General features: G+C 39.0%; 1 protein-coding gene across 1 annotated transcript in view; it reads left to right on the forward strand.

Annotated features, from left to right (window-relative positions):
• Positions 1-22196, forward strand: part of APBB1IP (amyloid beta precursor protein binding family B member 1 interacting protein) — a 111151-nt gene that overhangs the window by 56560 nt on the left and 32395 nt on the right. Inside the window, exons 4-7 of the mRNA XM_074324957.1 lie at positions 76-368; positions 2830-2907; positions 13140-13299; positions 14606-14727. Coding sequence (XP_074181058.1) covers positions 76-368; positions 2830-2907; positions 13140-13299; positions 14606-14727 — 653 coding nt within the window. The remainder of the gene's footprint in view (positions 1-75; positions 369-2829; positions 2908-13139; positions 13300-14605; positions 14728-22196) is intronic.

Consider the following 22196-nt stretch of genomic DNA (forward strand, 5'->3'; position numbering starts at 1 on the left):
TTTTAAAATGACCTTCTCTTAGTTTTTCCAGGGACAAATCATTGTGTTGATCACTAACGTGATTTTCCCTATCAGAATCCCTAAATGCACTGGAAGACCAAGATTTAGATGCGCTCATGGCAGATCTGGTAGCAGACATAAGTGAGGCTGAACAGAGGACAATCCAGACACAGAAAGAGTCTTCTCAGAATCAGCATCATTCAGCACCTGTGGATGTATCAGATTTCAGTGGAGCAGCCTCTCTCGCTTTCAGAGCAAATGTTGCTGAAACTAGTATGAGCCCGTATGAGGATGACTTACCACCCCCACCGGCTGATCCCATGTTAGATCTTCCTCTGCCACCACCACCTCCCGAACCTCTCTCTCAGGTAAGTGTGCGGGGCCAGAGAGGGCAGGACCTTTGACGTCTGCTGCCCATCATCTTTCACTTTCTTCTAAGTGAGAGTTCCATTCCTAAGTTTGGACTCCCAAGGCTGAGATACTAAAAAACAAGGTTACTGAGTATGTTCATTGCAAAGGCAGAGTCCTCCAAAAACAAGATACATAGGTGTGTATAAAGAACATATTAGGGCCATATTAAGGAATTATTAAATTTGGCTAAAATCTATATTTGTATGTAGCACTTCCTGGTAATACTCAATTTTGGGGGGTAATGTTTTATTAACTTGGTATGGACTGTGGGACGAATTTATACATCTTTTTGTCCCTGGTCCTAGCCCAGTACGTGAAGAATAGAAGTCATTCCTTACATATTTCTGAATTGAACTAAATGGAATTTTGCTGAATTTGGCAGCTTTGTTCAATAGGGAAAAGATATGTATCACCTATAATATCATAGTTGGGAAGGGGTGTTGAGGGGCAGGCAGGTGATGAGTGTTTGATATTATTAAATTTCTGACTACTGGGAAAACAAACCACTGCAAAGTTCATATGGTCAATATTTGGGACGTTAACTTACAATATGTCTCTCATAAAAGTGAAAAGAGAACTTTTAAGGGTTTTTCTTAGAGTAAGCCACTTTAAAAATATTTTAGAATAAGAACCTAACTCCATTTCCCGTGGCTTCTACATTTGTTGTACTGTGTGGTGATGGTCAGTATCCTTAAGTATGACCCTAATAACCCTGGAAGTTCCTACAGTGACTTTTGAGTGAACAAATATAAATCAAATATTGAATCAGACTCATTGCTCTGTTATGTATTTATTGTTGAAAAATTATTTCAAAATTGGGGACCCATAGAGAACAGAGGGTTTTTTATCCAGCTTGATTGAGCTATGATTGACATATAATATTGTGTAACTTTAAGGTATACAATGTGATGATTTGATACACATATTGTGAAATGATTACCACAATAAGGTTAGTTAACACCTCCATCACCTCACATAATTGCCTTTTGTGTGTGCATGTGATAAGAACATTTAAGATCTACTCTTTCAGCAACTTTCAAGTACATAGTAATAAAATATTGCTAACTATAGTCACCATGCCGTACATTACATCCCCAGAACTTATTCTCCTTATAACTGGAAGTTTGTACCCAACATCTCCCCATTTTCCCTATCCCCCAAGTCCTGGCAACCACCAACCTACTTTCTGCTTCTATGAGTTCAGCTTTTTTAGATTTCACTTGTAAGTGAGATCACACTGTATTTGTCTTTCTCTGTCTGACTTATTTCACTTAGCATAATACCTTCAAGTTTCATCTATGTTGTCACAAATGTCAGGATTTCCTTTTTTGTGACTTAATGATACTCCATTTCCTATATGTCACATTTTCACTATCCATTCATCCACCCACAGACACTTATGTTGTTTCCAAGTCTTGGCTGTTGTGACTAATGCTGCAGTGAACATGGGAGTGCAAATCTCATCAAAGTAGTGATTTCATTTCTTTTGCATATATACCCAGAAGGGAGATTGCTGGGTCATTTGGCAGTTCTAGTTTTAATTTGGGAGGGAATGTCCAGACTGTTTTCCATAGTGGCTGCAGCAATTTATATTCCCACCAACCCTGCACAAGGGTCCCCTTTTCTCTACTTCCTTGCCAACACTTGTTGTCTCTTGTCTGTTGGACAATAGCCATTCTAATGAGCAGAAGCTCTTAATGTAGGGTTCATGAAGATTTTAGGGAAGGCATGATATTTTTGTGGCTCAAAAAGAAAAATTAAGAACCACTGGTGTGAGAAAATATATGTCTATTTTCAAGTAATTAGGATTTAACCAGAACAGTTCATTTCCTCATCGTTTTAAATGTACTCATAGGTAGGAGAGCCTTAATAATCCTATTCTCAAAATACAAAAATCAAAGGGTTTGGGGTTCATAAGATATTGAACTCTCTTCTCTGCCTGCTCATGTGTGTATCTCAGTATTTTTAGTGAATTATATGTTTAAGTTTCAGTCTAAGTCTTATCTTTGAGGGAGTTAAGTTCCCCTTTAGGAATCTAATGAAAACTATGGTAGGAATCCCAGGAAATGCATACTGACCCAAAATAATAATATAATTTAGGAAGTGCTCAGATCTCTTGAGATCCCCCTACAGATTCCACAGAGATTATTGTGGATTAAATATGTGAAGCGCTGTTAGTGTCATCATTTCATCTGTTAAGTTACTGTTCCTAACATAGTGAGCGTGACTGCCTTCTATATCTCTGGGTTGAAGATTTTTATTGTAGCCACTTAAATTCTCAAACTCGATCATGTGAAATTTGGAGCATATAATACAGCCTTTTGCTAACATAAAATAACTAAGACACTAATGACGGCAAGGCTATTTATTTGTTGTTATTCTTTAATGAACTGTACTGAATGTCTTACCATTTTACAGGAAGAAGAAGAAGCCCAAGCAAAGGCTGATAAAATTAAGATGGCATTGGAAAAACTGAAGGAGGCCAAGGTCAAGAAGGTAAATTATGACTCAGTTTTGCAAGAGGAAGTTGAATTAGTGACATTTCACTGTGCTTAATGATTAAAACACTAAAATTTCAAGTGGTGCTTTCCAAATAATTGTAACATTTTTAATTTAAGGAGAAAGATAAATTACATAGTTATTCTTTCTATGACATCAGTTAGCTCATTTGTGATTGATAAACAGGGGACCTATGTTAGTATAAATGTGGAAGAATTCAAGTCTGTATACCCAGGGCTCCCTCCCACCCACGGTGCCCTCTCTGGTTCTGCTCAACAATTAGCTAATAGCAGGTGGCGCCACCTTCTGGCCCATCTTAATTGGGTCAGAACTCAGCTTCAGTTGGCCTCGCCTCCATCTCAGCACTTCTGAGACTGCATTTTTCATTTCCCCTGGGGCAACCTCCAGCCACGCTGCCTGACCTGGATGTCCAGGTTATTTCCTGAGGTACCAAATGTTGCTTCGCTAGTGCTCTGGTTTCAAAGTTGCATAGGCTTGAGTTACTTGCCCCTAAAGAAGCTTGTAATTTTATTGTGCATTTTTTTTGTAGAGCATAGGTTTTTCAAGAACACATATATAGTCTTATAATAACAGAAATGCCTGTACTTAACCTTAGGTTAAGCATACACCTAATAATTAAGTGTTACTGATAGTTAATTGGTAAATTAAGGGAAGGATGAAAAATCTTTGTCTTATTTCAACTTCTGAAGCATATATCATCTCTGACTCTTTAAGAACTTTTCACATATTGCTGGGTGAATAGTTCTTTTCATACAGGGCATTAGACTTTATATTCATGCTCCCTTGGACGAAGATGTTCAATACATGTTGATTGATATTCAATAAATATTCCTTGACTATCCCTGCATCCAGACTTTCAAGGTTCATCTATGAGTTTTTCCTTGTCAGTCTGGTTCCATTCATTTTGAACATGCATGAACTTCTGTATCATTATTCTTCCCTGTTCCCTCCATGCGATTAAGTTCCATAATCAGTAATTGAAATTATGCATCCTGGTTGTCTGGCCCTTCCTCCCCTTGTGCTCACTCTGTGAAGCCCTGGTTCAGTCCAGCTCTCCCCCTCCTGAGCTTGGTTCCTCCATGCTGCCTGAGCTTCTCCAGTCCAGTCACTCTCCCACTAGCCTAGAAAACTGTTTCTACCTTTTCTTGTCCCCTCTTTTAAAACCTCTATTACCTCTCTCCTCATCCACATTCCCTCACCTAATGGTGTTGCTGCCCAGTACACTGAGAAAATAGAAGATATCAAAAGAACGGTGCCACAAGCTCCCAACACACTTACCCACCTGCCTGCCTGCACCTGGAACATAGAGTCCATAGTCTTTCTTGTTACTGTAGGTGACTGTCACATTCCTAAGACCAGCCCCTCCCCCTGTGTTCCAGTTCCCATCCTCTTTCCTTGTCCCTTCCCTGCTCAAACCCCTGCGGGGGCTCCCATCTCACAGGAAAGCCCAAATCCTCACATAGGCCTAACTGCCTGTGATCTGGCTGCCCGCTATCTCCCACCACTCTCTCCCCCACTCACCCCTTTCTAGCTACCTGTCTCACCGCTGTTGCTCAAGTGCTCCAGGCACACACCTGCCTCGGGGCCTTCATTCTTTGCAATCCCCCTGCCTGGAAAGCTCTCCCCCAGATTCCAGTGGGTCCTTTCTGTCCCTCCTCTAGGTCTGGTCACCTACCCAGTGAGGCCTTCCCCATCTGACATTGCACGCATGCACGCCCAATACTCCCTGCTCTTCCCAATTTCCTTTTTCTCCTTTGTGCTTATCACCTTCCAACACACTGCCACCTTACTTGATTGTCATCTTCGCTGCCTACATCCCCTCCTCACCCCCACAGAAGCTCTTCCAGGCATCCTGTGTTTTCCTCACTGATGCATCCCCACCTCGTAGAACAGGTGCTAAGGCGATAGAGAGTGAACAAATCAGGTGAGGTCTCTTCTTGTGGAAAGTTCAGTTCTAGTCAGGGAGATAAGTGCTGTGAAAAAAATAAAGCAAGAATGGGTGATAGTGCCCAAACAAGCCACTGGGTATAAAACGAGGGTCACATTGGATATATTTTCAGAGAGGAAATGAAAGAGAAGTTGATTCTGAGATAAAAAGGTAAGACAACTGGCATAATCAGTCTGTTTGTTTCAACTGGAGGTTGAGAGAACAGGGAGGAGAGAGCAGCTGTTTCCTGCTGCATGTCACAAAGAAAGAGAACGTGGTCATAATTTAGTTGAGGTGCATTGTTAACAGTAAACCCAAAGCAAAACCTGCCTTGATTCAACAAAGAAGATGTGAAACAAAGCCACTCTGACCAGTGGGAAAGGGAAATTAAGCCAGGTGCTATATTTGTTCTGATTTCAGACACTCCAGATGTTTCTTAAAAGAAAAGCCTATGTGTGGCACAGAACATTCATAACTGTGACATATTCATACCATGTTTTCCCGAAAATAAGACTTAGCTGGACAATCAGCTCTAATGTGTCTTTTGGAGCAAAAATTAATATAAAACCAGTCTTATTTTACTATAAGACCAGGTCTTTATAATATGATATAATATAATACAATATAACCTAATATAATACTGGGTCTTATATTAATTTTTGCTCCAAAGGACGCATTACAGCTGATTGTCCAGCTAGGTCTTATTTTCGGGGAAACACGGTACATTAATAAAGTAACTACAATGTATTCACACATAATCTACACCATGCTTTTAAAGGATGGAGATCAAGTCTATCTGAAGTACTTTGCCCTCCAGTGTTCTGTGGGTGTTGACATCATTTTGGATTATGAATGATGTACACATCTTGTAGGACAAAGCTTTGGAACTGGAAACACAATCAGACTCACTTGCTCATTGTGTTTGTGTTTGTTTGTTTGTTTGTTTGTTTTAAAGCTCTGTGACACAGGAGAACAATTGTATTTGTAAATTTAAATATAAAAGAAAAAATATTGTGTTTGCACCAACCTAATAAATGCTTCAGGGATAAGATATTCTTATATTTAACAGCTTGCAAAAGAACAAAAAGACATTATAAAAAACTGCAAAATCTTTACTGTAATGAATTAGAAAGGGGGAGTTTCTTCATTCTTGAATCATTTTACCGTATGTCACATAGCGTAGATATGAAAAGTACTTAGTTTGCTAAATCACGTAACTGTAATTTAGTGGTGTTATGTGTTCGTATAGATACTCTTCAGTTTGCAAATGTGATGGAAGCTGTGAATAACAGTAAATATGGTTTCTTCTTGCTAAAAGTCACCAGCTTTCTCTCGTTTTTTTTTTTTAATTTTCTAAGTTTTATAATTGTGAACATTCATAACTACATGTGGATTAAATTTAGTTTGCAATTTCTGCCAAAAAAGAAACAAACCTTTCATCATTGTCAAATTATGTGGTTTCATTTTTTGTTTCTCTCTATAAAAGCAAAAGAAAACACCCATATATTTTATTTTCTCAAGAATTCCTAAGCAAGAATGAAATGTGGTCAAACATCAATAATTTTTCCGTCACGAAGATTAAGTTTTCTAAGTCCCAACATTGGCATTGTTTCTTAGGACATGTAGCTACTTTATAGCAAAAATTCTCAGCAGAGAGCAGCAGGCATGCCTTCTACAGAAATAACGACCACTATTTGAGGAATTTCTGTTTTTCCATGCGATCCTCCATGCCTCATTTCTCAGGTCAGGTGAATGTATCTTTGATACTGAGGTACTTGGGCTTATCATTTTAAATATATTCAAAAGACAGACATTTTAAAAAGCAACTATGCAACTAGAGGTTTTGGGCTACAGATTTTCAAGGGGAAAAAATATATATATATATATATATATATATTCTTCAGACAAGGCTGAATTTGAATGGTCCCAGGAGAAGGAAATGTGCTTTTACTGGCCTGATTTCTACATTTTGACTCTTGAGAAGAGAAGGTACTACCAGAAGTTTCAACTTGTGGTCCTTGCCTTCTGCTCACCAGATTTTTATCACCACCCACACCCTTGATTGCTTATCAGTAACTCTGCATAACAATCCATAGGAACTGAACTCTCACTCTGTTAACTAGAGAATGTTTTCAAGATTCTATTGGAAATGAGACAGGAGGGGCAGTTTCACAACTGCTCAGAATCTAACCCAAACTTTTGGGGAGGAAGAAGCGTTACCAGTTGTAGGGCTTGTCTCTCCAGTCCATTTAATCACTTTTTAAATAGCGATAAGTCTCATTTGTGAATTATCAGGACCAACTCTAGGCAAACAGCATAGGTAGAACTTGTCTTTAGCTATTTCGCACTTGTCTTTTTAAGTTATTAGGTTGGTGCAAAAATAATTGTGGTTTAACAGGTTAAAAATAATTGCAACAACCTCAATTACTTTTGCACCCACCTAACAGAACAGAAATTTAAGCAAGAATGTCAGGTGGTTCTAGTTGATGATTGTGTGTGGAGTTGCTGTGGAGTCGCTGCTGGTTGTGTGTGGAGTAGTTGTGGGCACCACAGGCTGGAGATTGGGCAATAACTGTCTGGAAGGGCAAAGGCAGCACCTACTTCCTCCATTGTGCTCAAAGATAGACTCTAACTTGACTAGACTAATCCCCACTTAATTAGGTAGGATCAGTGTAATAAATCAGGGCCTAGTGGGCACATTTCCTCTGTTTGTTGTCAAGACTGGATATATAGCACCATTATAACCTGTAGCACTCATAAATAACAAACTACTATCATTAAAATATGCTATAAATACACACATGTCAAAGAAGAGCCAAATGCTAGCTGCATTACTTCATGAATTAATTCTGTTATATTGCATCAGAATTGTGATCTCTCTTGGGATTCAGAAGTTTTAGTAATTCTGACACATTGTCTGGGAAAAGCTAGTGAAATCCTATATCCTTTTTGAAGATGAGTAAATGCTGCTCCCACCAAACCATCCAGATTTAGAATGAGATAACTACCAATTTGACTGAACTCAGTGCAGTAGAATTTTTACAAATAGAATGAAAAGTCAATTAGATCACTAATTTCCCTGCATGCCTCCATAACAGTTGTTTCTCAGTCTACAGTCATTTTGCTTAATCTACCTCTAGTCTCAATTGTGTTCTGCTGTGATACAATCTGGCTCTCCATAAGGCCCCTCCATGACATCATGTCATTGTGCATTCCTGACCTTCAAAGAATTGTAGGTTAACCAAGTTTGTCTTACTGGGTCTTAGAACTCTTGGGTTGCATGAAATGGGACCCAACTCCAGCTAAGCAAAAGAGAAAATTTTATTATAAAGACATGGGCATGGCTTTCAATCAAGAAATGCTTCTGGCTCCAGGATGAAGCTGAATAATTAATAGAAATATGTCAGGAGGTTTTCTGGTCTAGACAGCAGAGTAAGTAAACACAGTGCTAACCTCCTCTCAGGACCATATCAGTTACAACTAAACCACAGAAAAACCACTATTGATAATTGCCTAAAGTCTAGCTGAACCCAAACCCTACAACTACTGACATACAGAAGAAGCCACCTCGAGACTGGTAGGAGGGGCAGAGACGTGGAACGGGCTGATCCCACACCCGCGTGTGACCACCGAAAATCTAGAGGTAGAGACCCAAGATGGCGGGGTAGATAAATGCTGTGCTTGCCTTACCCCATGAACATATCAAAATTAAAACTAAATTATAGAACAATCAACATGGAGAACCATCTGAAGTCTAGCTGAACAGAAGTTTTATAACTAAGGATATAAAGAAGAAGCCATGTCGAGAGTGGTAGGAGGGGTGGAGATGCAAAACTGGCTGGTCCCACACCTACATGTGACAGTTAAAAATCAGGAGAGATATCTTGGCCACAGAGGTTCCCCATGATGGAGCGAGGGACCCCAGCTCCACACCAGGCTTCCCAGCCTCGAGTATTGGTGCCAGGAAGAGGATCCCCCACAACTTCTGGCTATGAAAAACAGTGGGGATTCCAACCATCCAGGTGGGATATAAGGCTGTGGGAAACCCAGAAATCCCCTTAAGGGCCTGCACAGACACTAACCTTGGGCTCCAGAAGAGGGATGGTGACTCTGGGGGCATCGGAGACATATGGGGAGAGACTGAGTTGTGTAACTTCAGGATGAGGACTTGAGGGACAGCCCCCATTTTCCCTGTGTGTGGCCTTGCTCCCAAGCAGCCAGCAGGTGGGTGCCATCTTTCCTGTGTTGAGCCCTCCCCCACAGGCCAAATCTGAATCTGATTGGCCTGGTGAGCTCCACTGTTCCAACCTGCTGACTCACTGAGACCCTGCTTCACCCAATTTTGTACCACACGGGGCTTTATTACTGGCTGCACACTATGGGAGCTAGCAGGTGGCAGCAGGTCTCAGAGTGTCCTGGTTATTTGCAAAGCAACCTCAGACCCTGGTACTGGTGGCAGCCATCTTCGATTCACAGTGTAGCCTCTCACACGTGTCTCTAACTACAGCACAGGCAACAACCAACTGTGGATCGCTTTGTAGCTCCTACTTATCTTGGTAGTCCCTGGCCAGTCACAGGCAGTGGGTGACCTGGGCCTGCATCAGAGCCCCTCCCAAGAGGCCTCAGAACCAACATACTTGGAGGTTGGCTTCAGACCACAGCAGAGCACCACACAATTAGCCCCACAAACAGCACACACAAAGGGTGGTCTCCCCAGGCACCAGAATCTGCTGGAGTGAATCATGCTCTATGGGATAAGCCCCCACACAGTAGCCTTTAAACTGTGGACATGGCCAAACCGCATAGCCAGTCAATACCACCCACTGACATGCCGACAGCAATTAAGATTCAACTATAACAGGTCACACAAGGGACACTCCTGGATCACCCAATTCAAGTGATCATGGAGACTATGCCACTGGGCCCCACAGCACACCTACTACATAAGGCCACCCAGAAAGACTGGGAGAAGTAGCAGATCTACCTAATACATAGAAACAAACAGAAAGGCCGCCAAAATAAGGAAACAAAGAAATATATCCCCAAAGGAGGGAACAGGAGAAAACTCCAGAAAAAGAATTAAATGAAATGGAGACAAGCAACCTACCAGATACAGAGTTCAAAACAATGGTTATAAGGATGCTCAAGGAACTTAGTGAGAACTTCAACAAAGAGATAGCAAGCATAAAATGGACATAGAAACCATAAAAAAGAACCAGTCAGAAGTGAAGAATACAATAACTGAAATGAAGAATGCACTAGAAGGACTCACCAGCAGACTAGATGAAACAGAGGATCGAATCAGTGATTTGAAAGACAACATAACAGAAAATACCCAATCAGAATGGCAAAAAAAAAAAAGAAGAATCAAAAAAATGAGGAGAGTTTAAGGGACCTCTGGGACAACATCAAGTGTACCAATATTTGCATCATAGGGAGAGCAAGGAATTAAAAACCTATTTGAAGAAATAATGACAGAAAATTTCCCAACCCTGATGAAGCAAATAAGTATACAAGCCCAGGAAGTGCAAAGAGTCACAAACAAGATAAACCCAAAGAGTCCCACACCAAGACACAGCATAGCTAAAATACGAAAGGTTAAAGATGAAAAAAGAATCCTAAAAGCGGCAAGAGTAAAGCAGTTAGTTACCTACAAGGGAGCTCCCTTAAGACAATCAGCTGATTTCTCAACAGAAACTTTGCAAGCCAGAAGGGATTGGCAGGAAATACTCAAAGTAATGAAAAGCAACGACATGCAACCAAGATTATTCTACCCAGCAAAGCTGTCATTTAGAATTGAAGGATAGACAAAGAGCTTCACAGACAAGAAAAAGCAAAAGGAGTTCATCACCAGCAAACCAGTATTACAGGGTATCTACCCAAAAAATCTGAAAACATTTATACATAAAGACACGTGTGCTCCAATGTTCATTGCAGCTTTGTTTACGGTGGCCAAGACATGGAAACAACCAAAATGTCCTTCGATAGATGAATGGATAAAGAAGTTGTGGTATATATACACAATGGAATACTATTCGGCCGTAAGAAAAGATGATATAGGAACATTTGTGACAACATGGATGGATCTTGAGAGTATAATGCTAAGCGAAATAAGTCAGACAGAAAAAGCAGAGAACCATATGATTTCACTGATATGCAGTATATAAACCAAAAACAACAAAAGAACAAGACAAACAAATGAGAAACAAAAACTCAGACACAGACAATAGTTTAGTGGTTACCAGAGGATAAAGGGGGTGGGGGTGGGAGATGAGGGTAAAGGGGGATCAAATATCTGGTGATGGAAGGAGAACTGACTCTGGGTGATGAACACACAATGGGATTTATAGAGGATGTAATGCAGAATTGTACACCTGAAATCTATGTAATTTTACTAACAATTGTCACCCCAATAAATTAAAAATATACATTCATTGAAAAAAAAGAAATAAATAAATAAATAAAAAACAACAACAGTATTACAAGGACTATTAGAGGGACTTTTTTAAGGCAGGGACAAAAAAGTCAAAAATATGAATAATAAAAGGGCAATAACTACATATTTATCAAGAATTACTTTTAAAATTACTTTAAATGTAAATGAATTAAATGCTCCAATCAAAAGATAGAGTGGATAAGAGAACAAGACTCTTACATGTGCTGCCTACAATAGAATCACTTCAGATCTAAAGACACACAGACTGAAAGTAAATGAATGGGGAAAAGATATTTTATGAAAATGGAAACAAACAAAAAAAAGTTGGGGATAACAGTACTTATAATACCAGACAAAACAAACTTTAAAACAAAGGCTATAATAGGAGACCAAGAAGGACCTAGTAATTCCACTTCTGGGTAAAGTCTCTGAGGGCTGGGCAAGGACTGTGTCTATTGTGTGTTTTTCCGAAGAAACCCAACATGCTACTTTGAAGGAAGGTGTACATCCATATGTTCATTGCAGCATTGTTTGCAATGGCCAAGATGTGGAGGCAGCCTGGATGTCCATTGATGGATGAATGGATAAAGAGGAGGTGGTACATATCATGCCTTTTGGAGCAAAACTTAATATAAGACCTGGTCTCATATTATATTGTATTACATAAGACCTGGTTTTATATTATAGTAAAATATAACTGGGTCTTACATTAAGTTTTGCTCCAAAAGGCACGTTAGAGCTGACTGTCCAGCTAGGTCTTACAGTGGACAGTAAGTATCTACGTGGTAACACGGTATCTACAGTGGAATATTGCTCAGCCAGGGAAGGGAATGGGTTTTTGCCATCTGTGGCGGCATGGTGGGACCTGGAGGGTGTTGTGCTGAGTGAAGTATGTCAGATAGCGAAAGACAGATGCAATGCGATTTCGCTTATATGTGGAATCTAAAGAACAAAATAAATAAACAAAACAAAGCAAGCTCATAGACACAGAACATTTTGATGGTTGCCAGATGGGAGGACATTGGGGGGCAGGGTGAAAAAGGTGAAGGAATTAAGAAATACAAATTGGAGGATTCAAAATAGTCATGGGAATGTAAAGTAAAACATAGGGAATATAGTCAATAATGTGCTAATAAGTATGTATAGTGCCAGCTGGGTACTAGACTAGTCTGAGGGATTGCTTCTTAAATTATATAAATGTCTAACCACTGTGCTGTACACCTGAAATTAATATAAAATAATATTGAATGTCAACTACAATTGAAAAAATTTAAAAAGAGGGGGGAGGAGAAGGGGAATAAGCGGTCAAAATATCCAGGTATAAAACAAATAAGTCAAGGGGATGTAACGTACGGCACAGGGAATACAGTCAATAATGTTGTGATAGCGTGGTATGGTGTCAGATGGTTGCTGGACTTACGGTGGTCACTTCTTTAGGTATATAAATGTTAAACACGTATTGTGTACACCAGAAACTAATATAATATTGTATGTTAGATATAGTTTAATAAAAATCTTTTTTAAAACAATGGCAGGTAAACAGGAAGTCAGCACTTACTTGGTTTTGTTTGTCTTCTTTCTCCCTCACCAGAATGCAAAGTCTCTGAGGGCTGGGCAAGGACTGTGTCTATTGTGTGTTTTTCATTTTTGTGAAATGATTTCTCCACTTCTATATTCCTAACACCTTAAACAAGTTCTTGGCATGTGAGTGAGTTCACATTGAGTTAGTTGGCAGGATACATTCTTACTTAAATTCACAGAAGCAATAGCAACTTTGAAACCTTAATCTTTGTGGCCTTCTTTAGTTGCTGAAATTTAGTGGCTGCTCTGTGGCTTTATCCTCAGCTGGTTGTCAAGGTGCACATGAATGATAACAGCACGAAGTCCCTGATGGTGGATGAGCGACAACTGGCCCGAGACATTCTAGACAACCTGTTTGAGAAAACCCATTGTGACTGCGCTGTAGACTGGTGTCTTTATGAAATATACCCAGAACTACAAATTGGTAAGTCTCATCCCCAGCTATAGACTGTACTCCCATCATCTGTGGTTTGCTTTATTATGGGTTTTGGTCTCTTATTAAGAAGAGTTTGGTTTAAGGCTATCAAGACTTCCCGTACATCACTTCCCTTCTGTCAGACTTAGTTCTTGCCTCTTCATTTCTTTGTGAGGAAGAGACTCAGATTATAGCAGGTGGCCAGACCTTGGGGGATGTAAGTATTATTATTGTCACTTCTCTAGTGGTTCCTAAGGGAAAGAAAGTGACGGGATGATACTTCTTACTCCATGCTTAGTAAGCTAAGCAGGTTGCCTGAGGTCCTGGGTATCTGTCAGCTAATGTCTCCTCAGTGTTTGCTTTTATTAAGCTGTAGTGTAACTCTGCCTCACATCACGGTTCATTTCCCCTTTCTCCCTCCCACTCACCTAATGCCTGACACTTTGTCTAGTAGAAGAGGCTTGGCCCGAAAGAGCAAAGGACACTTGATAGAAATTGATAGAGTTAAAAAAAAAAAAAAAAAAACCACAAAAAAACAAATAAAGCAGTTAAAGAAATACTCTTGTTATTTCTTGTCTTAATACCACTCACAGAATGATTATCTCCCAGGAGAGCTTGATGGAATATAGAATTGCTTGTTTTAGAAGCTTTCAGTGAAATTGTTTTCTGAAGGAAATGGCCTACACTATAATAACCTCTTGAGGTTTTCTTCAACTCTCTGAGTCAAACAGAAAAATGAAAGCCTTCTTTTGTGTTTAGGTTTGGTTCCAATATTCATGCATTGTTTTTAGAGTTTAAGGAATATTTTATAGTACTTATTGCATACCTTACAATGTCATTCCTCCTTACAGATAGGATGTTTACTTCCACCTAGAACTACTTACAGTCAATTTGAATAGCGCTGCAATAAACATAGAGGTGCATATATATTTTCGAATTAGAGTTTTGGATTTTTCTAGATAGATACCTAAGAGTGTAATTGCTGGGTCATAAGGTAGTTCCATTTCCAGGGGGGTGTAGGTGTCTATCTATTACATTGTTTTGTACACCTGAAACTAATTTAAAAAATGCTAATTTGAAAAAAGTGCAATGGCTTACCATTATCACTATTTTTTTATGAAAAATAAATTGAAGACCTGACACTGAAAAATAAAATGTAACAGAGATGTTACAATATGACATCATGTAAGAATTAGGAATTCCTAAAAATCGATGAGAAGTACAAAGCATTGTGCTTAAGTCAATACTAGCTTATTTGTCTGTTGGAAACCCTGATGTGTTGGGTCTGAAAGACTGCTTTTTCTTGTTTCATTAGAAAGGTTTTTCGAAGACCATGAAAATGTTGTTGAAATCTTATCAGACTGGACAAGAGACACAGAAAATAAAATGGTGTTTTTGAAGAAAGAGGAAAAATATGATGTATTTAAAAATCCCCAGGTAAGTTAACTTGCATATTGTTAAACCATATAAAGTATGGAGGATTTCTTTAATGTCACCTGTGTGCTAACCACATCGTTCATCTCACAAAATACCACAAATGTATTCCTTTCAAAGAAACACAAACTCAACTCTTAGGTCATATGTAAACTAAGAGCCCCTTGAAGGATCCAGAAAGAAAAGAATCCATTGTGTTTCTTTTTGATCCAGCATCTAAAACATATCAGTCAGTTGACTAATCCTCCTTATCTGTCCTTATTGCTAATTGACTACATTAATCCAATATACCTTGATGCACTCTGAATAATTAATGCTTCATATTTTGAAAATATGCTTTTGTTTGTTGTTCACATTTGGTGCTTATTGATGCTGGAATTACTAAAGAGAGCAGCTGGAGAATGTGCAACTTGCTGTGCTTTAGTTCTATAGTCTACATAATGAAAAGCACTGTTCTCCATATTTGAACAAGTTTTCTTCAAGTCATGTGTACAAGGAAGTCATGGAAGTATAGGCCTTTCCCCACTGCGGCATCCAACCAACTGTAATTGCATGCAAGTCATTAAGTCTTGTTTAGGAAAGTCAAAGAGCGTTAAACACAGACGTGAGCCTTAGGAACATCCAGACACCTTTATGTTTTACAGATTAACAAAACAAATCCCCAAATTATGGGAGACGGACTGAAAAGTTACTCTAGAGCAGCTTGCTCAAGAGAAAATGTCCTTTCCCCTATACTGTGTTGTTTTCCAGCGTCTTCTCTAGGTTGTATGGTGGCAGACTGGCAACAAAGCAATTAAATACTGTTGTTTGTGACAAATGGCAAACAAAAAAAGTACAAAGTTTTTAAACTATGACTACTTTCAATACCATGCTTTAGTGCCTGTATTACTGTGTTTCCCCAAAAATAAGACTGGGTCTTAATATAAATTTTTGCTCCAAAAGATGTATTAGGGCTTATGTTCAGAGGATGTCATCCTGAAAAACCATGTTAGGGCTTATTTTCCAGTTAGGTCTTATTTTTGGGGAAACATGGTAGTTCGGGTGCCATCTAAGCTGGTATAACAAAGAGACCCCCTACATCAGTGGCTTGAGCCAACTAGAAGCTTCTTTCTCACACACCAGTCCAAACATAGGTGGGAAGATTCAGTAGGATGGTTCTGCCATCCTAAACACGTGGCTTCCATCTGTGGGTCCAAGGCAGCTTTTCCACCTGCCCATTTTCCAGTTCGTAGGAGCTGTGGAAAGAGCCAGGGGAGTACACAACCAGACTCTTCACTGGAAAGACCTGGAAATGGCACTTGCTTACATCCCATTGGCCAGAACTTAGTTACCTGGTGAGAGAAGTTGAGGAGTGGTTTCTATCTGAACAACCACACGCACAGCTAAGATTGGGGAGTGATATTCAGGCCACCATTTTGCACAACTCCTTCACGAAGCACCCTTCAAATTGCGTCTGTAAGAATGGTGCCCAGGAATTGTGTGACAAGGCTGTACTTTTGTATAACTAAGAGAAGGCGGAGGAGGAATGGGTATTAGTGGATATCTGCAGATTGCCAGTGTCTAATGAATTAGTGCACAAAACATAACTACGCCTCACTATTTCATTTAGTTCTGCTCTAATTTTTGTTATTTCCTTTCTTCTGCTGACCTTGGGTTTTACTTGTTCTTCTTTTTCTAGTTCTTTAAGGTGTAACATGAGGTTATTTATTTGGGAGTTTTCTTGTTTCTTGAGATAGGCCTGTAATGAGATAAATTTCCCTCTTAAAACTGCTTTCGCTGCATCCCAAAAATTTTGGTAGGATGTATTTTCATTGTCATTTGTTTCTATGTATCTTTTGATCTCTCCTCTAATTTCTTCTTTGACCCAGTCCTTCTTTAAAAGTATGTTGTTTAATCTCCATGTATTTGTGTTTTTCCCGCTTTTTTACAGTTGATATCCAATTTCAAAGCCTTGTGATCAGAGAATATGCATGGTATGATTTCAATCTTCTTAAATTTGTTGAGACTGATTTTATGTCCCAATATATGGTCTATCCTTGAGAATGTTCCATGTACACTAGAAAAGAATGTATAGTCTGATGTTTTAGGATGAAGTGCTCTATAAATGTCAATTATGTCCATTTCATCTAATGTGTCATTTAGGGCTACTATTTCGTTATTTATTTTCTGTTTGGATGATCTATCCATAGCTGTCAATGATGTATTTAAGTCCCCTAGTATAATTGTGTTTTGGTCAATTTCTCCCTTTAGTTCTGTTAGAAGTTGCTTGGTGTATTTCGGTGCTCCCTGATTGGGGGCATAAATATTGATGACTGTTATGTCTTCTTGTTGTACAGTCCCCTTCACCATTATGAAATGTCCATCTTTGTCTCTTGTTATCTTTTTCACCTTGAAGTCTGTTTCATCTGATATCATTATGGCTACACCTGATTTTCTCAACACAGAGAACATTTTGATGGTTGCCAGATGGGAGGACATTGGGGGGCAGGGTGAAAAAGGTGAAGGAATTAAGAAATACAAATTGGAAGTTACAAAATAGTCATGGGAATGTAAAGTAAAACATAGGGAATATAGTCAATAATGTGCTAATAAGTATGTATAGTGCCAGCTGGGTACTAGACTAGTCTTAGGGATCACTTCTTAAATTATATAAATGTCTAACCACTGTGCTGTACACCTGAAATTAATATAAAATAATATTGAATGTCAACTACAATTGAAAAAATTTAAAAAGAGGGGGGAGGAGAAGGGGAATAAGCGGTCAAAATATCCAGGTATAAAACAAATAAGTCAAGGGGATGTAATGTACAGCACAGGGAATACAGTCAATAATGTTGTGATAGTGTGGTATGGTGTCAGATGGTTGCTGGACTTATGGTGATCACTTCTTTAGGTATATAAATGTTAAACACGTATTGTGTACACCAGAAACTAATATAATATTGTATGTTAGATGTAGTTTAATAAAAATCTTTTTAAAAACAATGGCAGGTAAACAGGAAGTCAGCACTTACTTGGTTTTGTTTGTCTTCTTTCTCCCTCACCAGAATGCAAAGTCTCTGAGGGCTGGGCAAGGACTGTGTCTATTGTGTGTTTTTCATTTTTGTGAAATGATTTCTCCACTTCTATATTCCTAACACCTTAAACAAGTTCTTGGCATGTGAGTGAGCAGGATACAGTCTTAATTAAATTCACAGAAGCAATAGCAACTTTGAAACCTTAATCTTTGTGGCCTTCTTTAGTTGCTGAAATTTAGTGGCTGCTCTGTGGCTTTATCCTCAGCTGGTTGTCAAGGTGCACATGAATGATAACAGCACGAAGTCCCTGATGGTGGATGAGCGACAACTGGCCCGAGACATTCTAGACAACCTGTTTGAGAAAACCCATTGTGACTGCGCTGTAGACTGGTGTCTTTATGAAATATATCCAGAACTACAAATTGGTAAGTCTCATCCCCAGCTATAGACTGTACTCCCATCATCTGTGGTTTGCTTTATTATGGGTTTTGGTCTCTTATTAAGAAGAGTTTGGTTTAAGGCTATCAAGACTTCCCGTACATCACTTCCCTTCTGTCAGACTTAGTTCTTGCCTCTTCATTTCTTTGTGAGGAAGAGACTCAGATTATAGCAGGTGGCCAGACCTTGGGGGATGTAAGTATTATTATTGTCACTTCTCTAGTGGTTCCTACGGGAAAGAAAGTGACGGGATGATACTTCTTACTCCATGCTTAGTAAGCTAAGTAGGTTGCCTGAGGTCCTGGGTATCTGTCAGCTAATGTCTCCTCAGTGTTTGCTTTTATTAAGCTGTAGTGTAACTCTGCCTCACATCACAGTTCATTTCCCCTTTCTCCCTTCCACTCACCTAATGCCTGACACTTTGTCTAGTAGAAGAGGCTCGGCCCCAAAGAACAAAGGACACTTGATAGAAATTGATGGAGTTAAAAAAAAAATAAATAAATAAAAAATAAAAATAAAGCAGTTAAAGAAATACTCTGTTATTTCTTGTCTTAATACCACTCACAGAATGATTATCTCCCAGGAGAGCTTGGTGGAATATAGAATTGCTTGTTTTAGAAGCTTTCAGTGAAATTGTTTTCTGAAGGAAATGGCCTACACTATAATAACCTCTTGAGGTTTTCTTCAACTCTCTGAGTCAAACAGAAAAATGAAAGCCTTCTTTTATGTTTAGGTTTGGTTCCAATATTCATGCATTGTTTTTAGAGTTTAAGGAATATTTTATAGTACTTACTGCATACCTTACAATGTCATTCAAAGTTGTTTAAACTTTTTCCTCCTTACAGATAGGATGTTTACTTCCACCTAGTATTACTTACAGTCAATTTGAATAGCGCTGCAATAAACATAGAGGTGCATATATATTTTTGAATTAGAGTTTTGGATTTTTCTAGATAGATACCTAAGAGTGTAATTGCTGGGTCATAAGGTAGTTCCATTTCCAGGGGGGTGTAGATGTCTATCTATTACATTGTTTTGTACACCTGAAGCTAATTTAAAAAATGCTAATTTGAAAAAAAGTGCAATGGCTTACCATTATCACTATTTTTTTATGAAAAATAAATTGAAGACCTGACACTGAAAAATAAAACGTAGCAGAAATGTTACAAGATGACATCATGTAAGAATTAGGAATTCCTAAAAATCGACGAGAAGTATGAAGCATTGTGCTTAAGTCAATACTAGCTTATTTCTCTGTTAGAAACCCTGATGTGTTGGGTCTGAAAGACTGCTTTTTCTTGTTTTATTAGAAAGGTTTTTCGAAGACCATGAAAATGTAGTTGAAATCTTATCAGACTGGACAAGAGACACAGAAAATAAAATGGTGTTTTTGAAGAAAGAGGAAAAATATGACGTATTTAAAAATCCGCAGGTAAGATAACTTGCATATTGTTAAACCATATAAAGTATGAAGGATTTCTTTCATGTCACCTGTGTGCTAACCACATCGTTCATCTCACAAAATACCACAAATGTATTCCTTTCAAAGAAACACAAACTCAACTCTTAGGTCATATGTAAACTAAGAGCCCCTTGAAGGATCCAGAAAGAAAAGAATCCATTGTGTTTCTTTTTGATACAGCATCTAAAACATACCAATCGGTTGACTAATCCTCCTTATCTGTCCTTATTGCTAATTGACTACATTAATCCAATATACCTTGATGCACTCTGAATAATTAATGCTTCATATTTTGAAAATATGCTTTTGTTTGTTGTTCACATTTGGTGCTTATTAATGCTGGGATTACTAAAGAGAGCACCTGGAGAATGTGCAACTTGCTGTGCTTTAGTTCTATAGTCTACATAATGAAAAGCACTGTTCTCCATATTTGAACAAGTTTTCTTCAAGTCATGTGTACAAGGAAGTCACGGAAGTATAGGCCTTTCCCCACTGCGGCATCCAGCCAACTGTAATTGCATGCGAGTCATTAAGTCTTGTTTAGGAAAGTCAAAGTGTTAAACACAGACGTGAGCCTTAGGAACATCCAGACACCTTTATATTTTACAGATTAACAAAACCAATCCCAAAATTATGGGAGACAGAATGAAAAGTTACTCTAGAGCAGCTTGCTCAGGAGAAAATGTCCTTTCCCCTATACTGTGTTGTTTTCCAGCGTCTTCTCTAGGTTGTATGGTGGCAGACTGGCAACAAAGCAATTAAATACTGTTGTTTGTAACAAATGGCAAACAAAAAAAGTACAAAGTTTTCAAACTATGACTACTTTCAATACCATGCTTTAGTGCCTATATTACTGTGTTTCCTCAAAAATAAGACTGGGTCTTAATATAAATTTTTGCTCCAAAAGATGTATTAGGGCTTATGTTCAGAGGATGTCATCCTGAAAAACCATGTTAGGGCTTATTTTCCAGTTAGGTCTTATTTTTGGGGAAACATGGTAGTTCGGGTGCCATCTAAGCTGGTATAACAAAGAGACCCCCTACATCAGTGGCTTGAGCCAACTAGAAGCTTCTTTCTCACACACCAGTCCAAACATAGGTGGGAAGATTCAGTAGGATGGTTCTGCCATCCTAAACACGTGGCTTCCATCTGTGGGTCCAAGGCAGCTTTTCCACCTGCCCATTTTCCAGTTCATAGGAGCTGTGGAAAGAGCCAGGGGAGTACACAACCAGACTCTTCACTGGAAAGACCTGGAAATGGCACTTGCTTACATCCCATTGGCCAGAACTTAGTTACCTGGTGAGAGAAGTTGAGGAGTGGTTTCTATCTGAACAACCACACGCACAGCTAAGATTGGGGAGTGATATTCAGGCCACCACTTTGCACAACTCCTTCACGAAGCACCCTTCAAATTGCGTCTGTAAGAATGGTGCCCAGGAATTGTGTGACAAGGCTGTACTTTTGTATAACTAAGAGAAGGCGGAGGAGGAATGGGTATTAGTGGATATCTGCAGATTGCCAGTGTCTAATGAATTAGTGCACAAAACATAACTACGCTCTCACTGCATCAGATACACGATGTTAACAGGGTTCCTGCAGCCGCCCTCCTTTCACACCATTCCCAGCCATTAATACCATTACAAAGGTAATCCCAATTCGACCTCTATTGCCTTTTCCTCTTTGGGGACTTCGTGTAAAATGGAATCATGTCATAGTACTCTTTTGTGTTTAGCTTTTTGTTTTCCACACAACTTTCATTCATGTTGTTGCATATAGCAGTAGTTTATTCTTTTTCACTGCAGTTTAGTATTCTATTGTGTGACTCTACCAAAACATGTTTATCCATTGTATGATTGATGGGCATATGATTTGTTTCTAGCTTGGGGCTTTAACAAGGAATGCTGTTGGGAACATTCTTGCACATGTCTTCTGTTGGACATTTGTAGACTTTTCTCTTGTATATAGACCTGCAAGTGCAACTGCTAGATTATACATTATGCATCTATCTAGCTTTAGGAGATAGTGCCACGCTGTTTTCCAAATTGATTCTATGATTTTCCCTCCCATTAGTATCATATGAGAAGTCCTGCTGTTCCAGATGCTGCCTGACCTTGGTGTTGCCATTTTTAAAAAAAACACTTTTAGTGGTTATATGTGGGTGTGTAGTGCTATCTCCTGTGGTTTTAAGTTGAATTTTCCTATTACCAATGATTTGAGTACCTTTTCAAATGTTTATTATCCATTTGAATGTCCGTTTTTGTGAAGTGCCTGTTCAAGTCATCCACCATGATTCTCAGCCTCTCACCTTAGGCCAAGCATCACAAATGCCCTCTGGGGAGATGTGGCTCTCAGAACATCTAGACACCTCTTTGTTTTCCTTTCTCTCTTGAGTCCTGGTTACCTCTGCAGCTATCCAAACCCTGCATACAGATTTTTTTTTTTTTAATCCAGATTTTCTAGTTGATTTTTAAATCCAGATTTTCTAGCTGATTTGGTCTAGCTGCAAGCTACTATATCACAGGAGGGGCAGAAATCCTCCTCATGGATTCTGCTGA

The sequence above is a fragment of the Rhinolophus sinicus genome, linkage group LG02 (genome assembly GCF_036562045.2).
Source record: "Rhinolophus sinicus isolate RSC01 linkage group LG02, ASM3656204v1, whole genome shotgun sequence".
Classification (NCBI taxonomy): domain Eukaryota; kingdom Metazoa; phylum Chordata; class Mammalia; order Chiroptera; family Rhinolophidae; genus Rhinolophus; species Rhinolophus sinicus.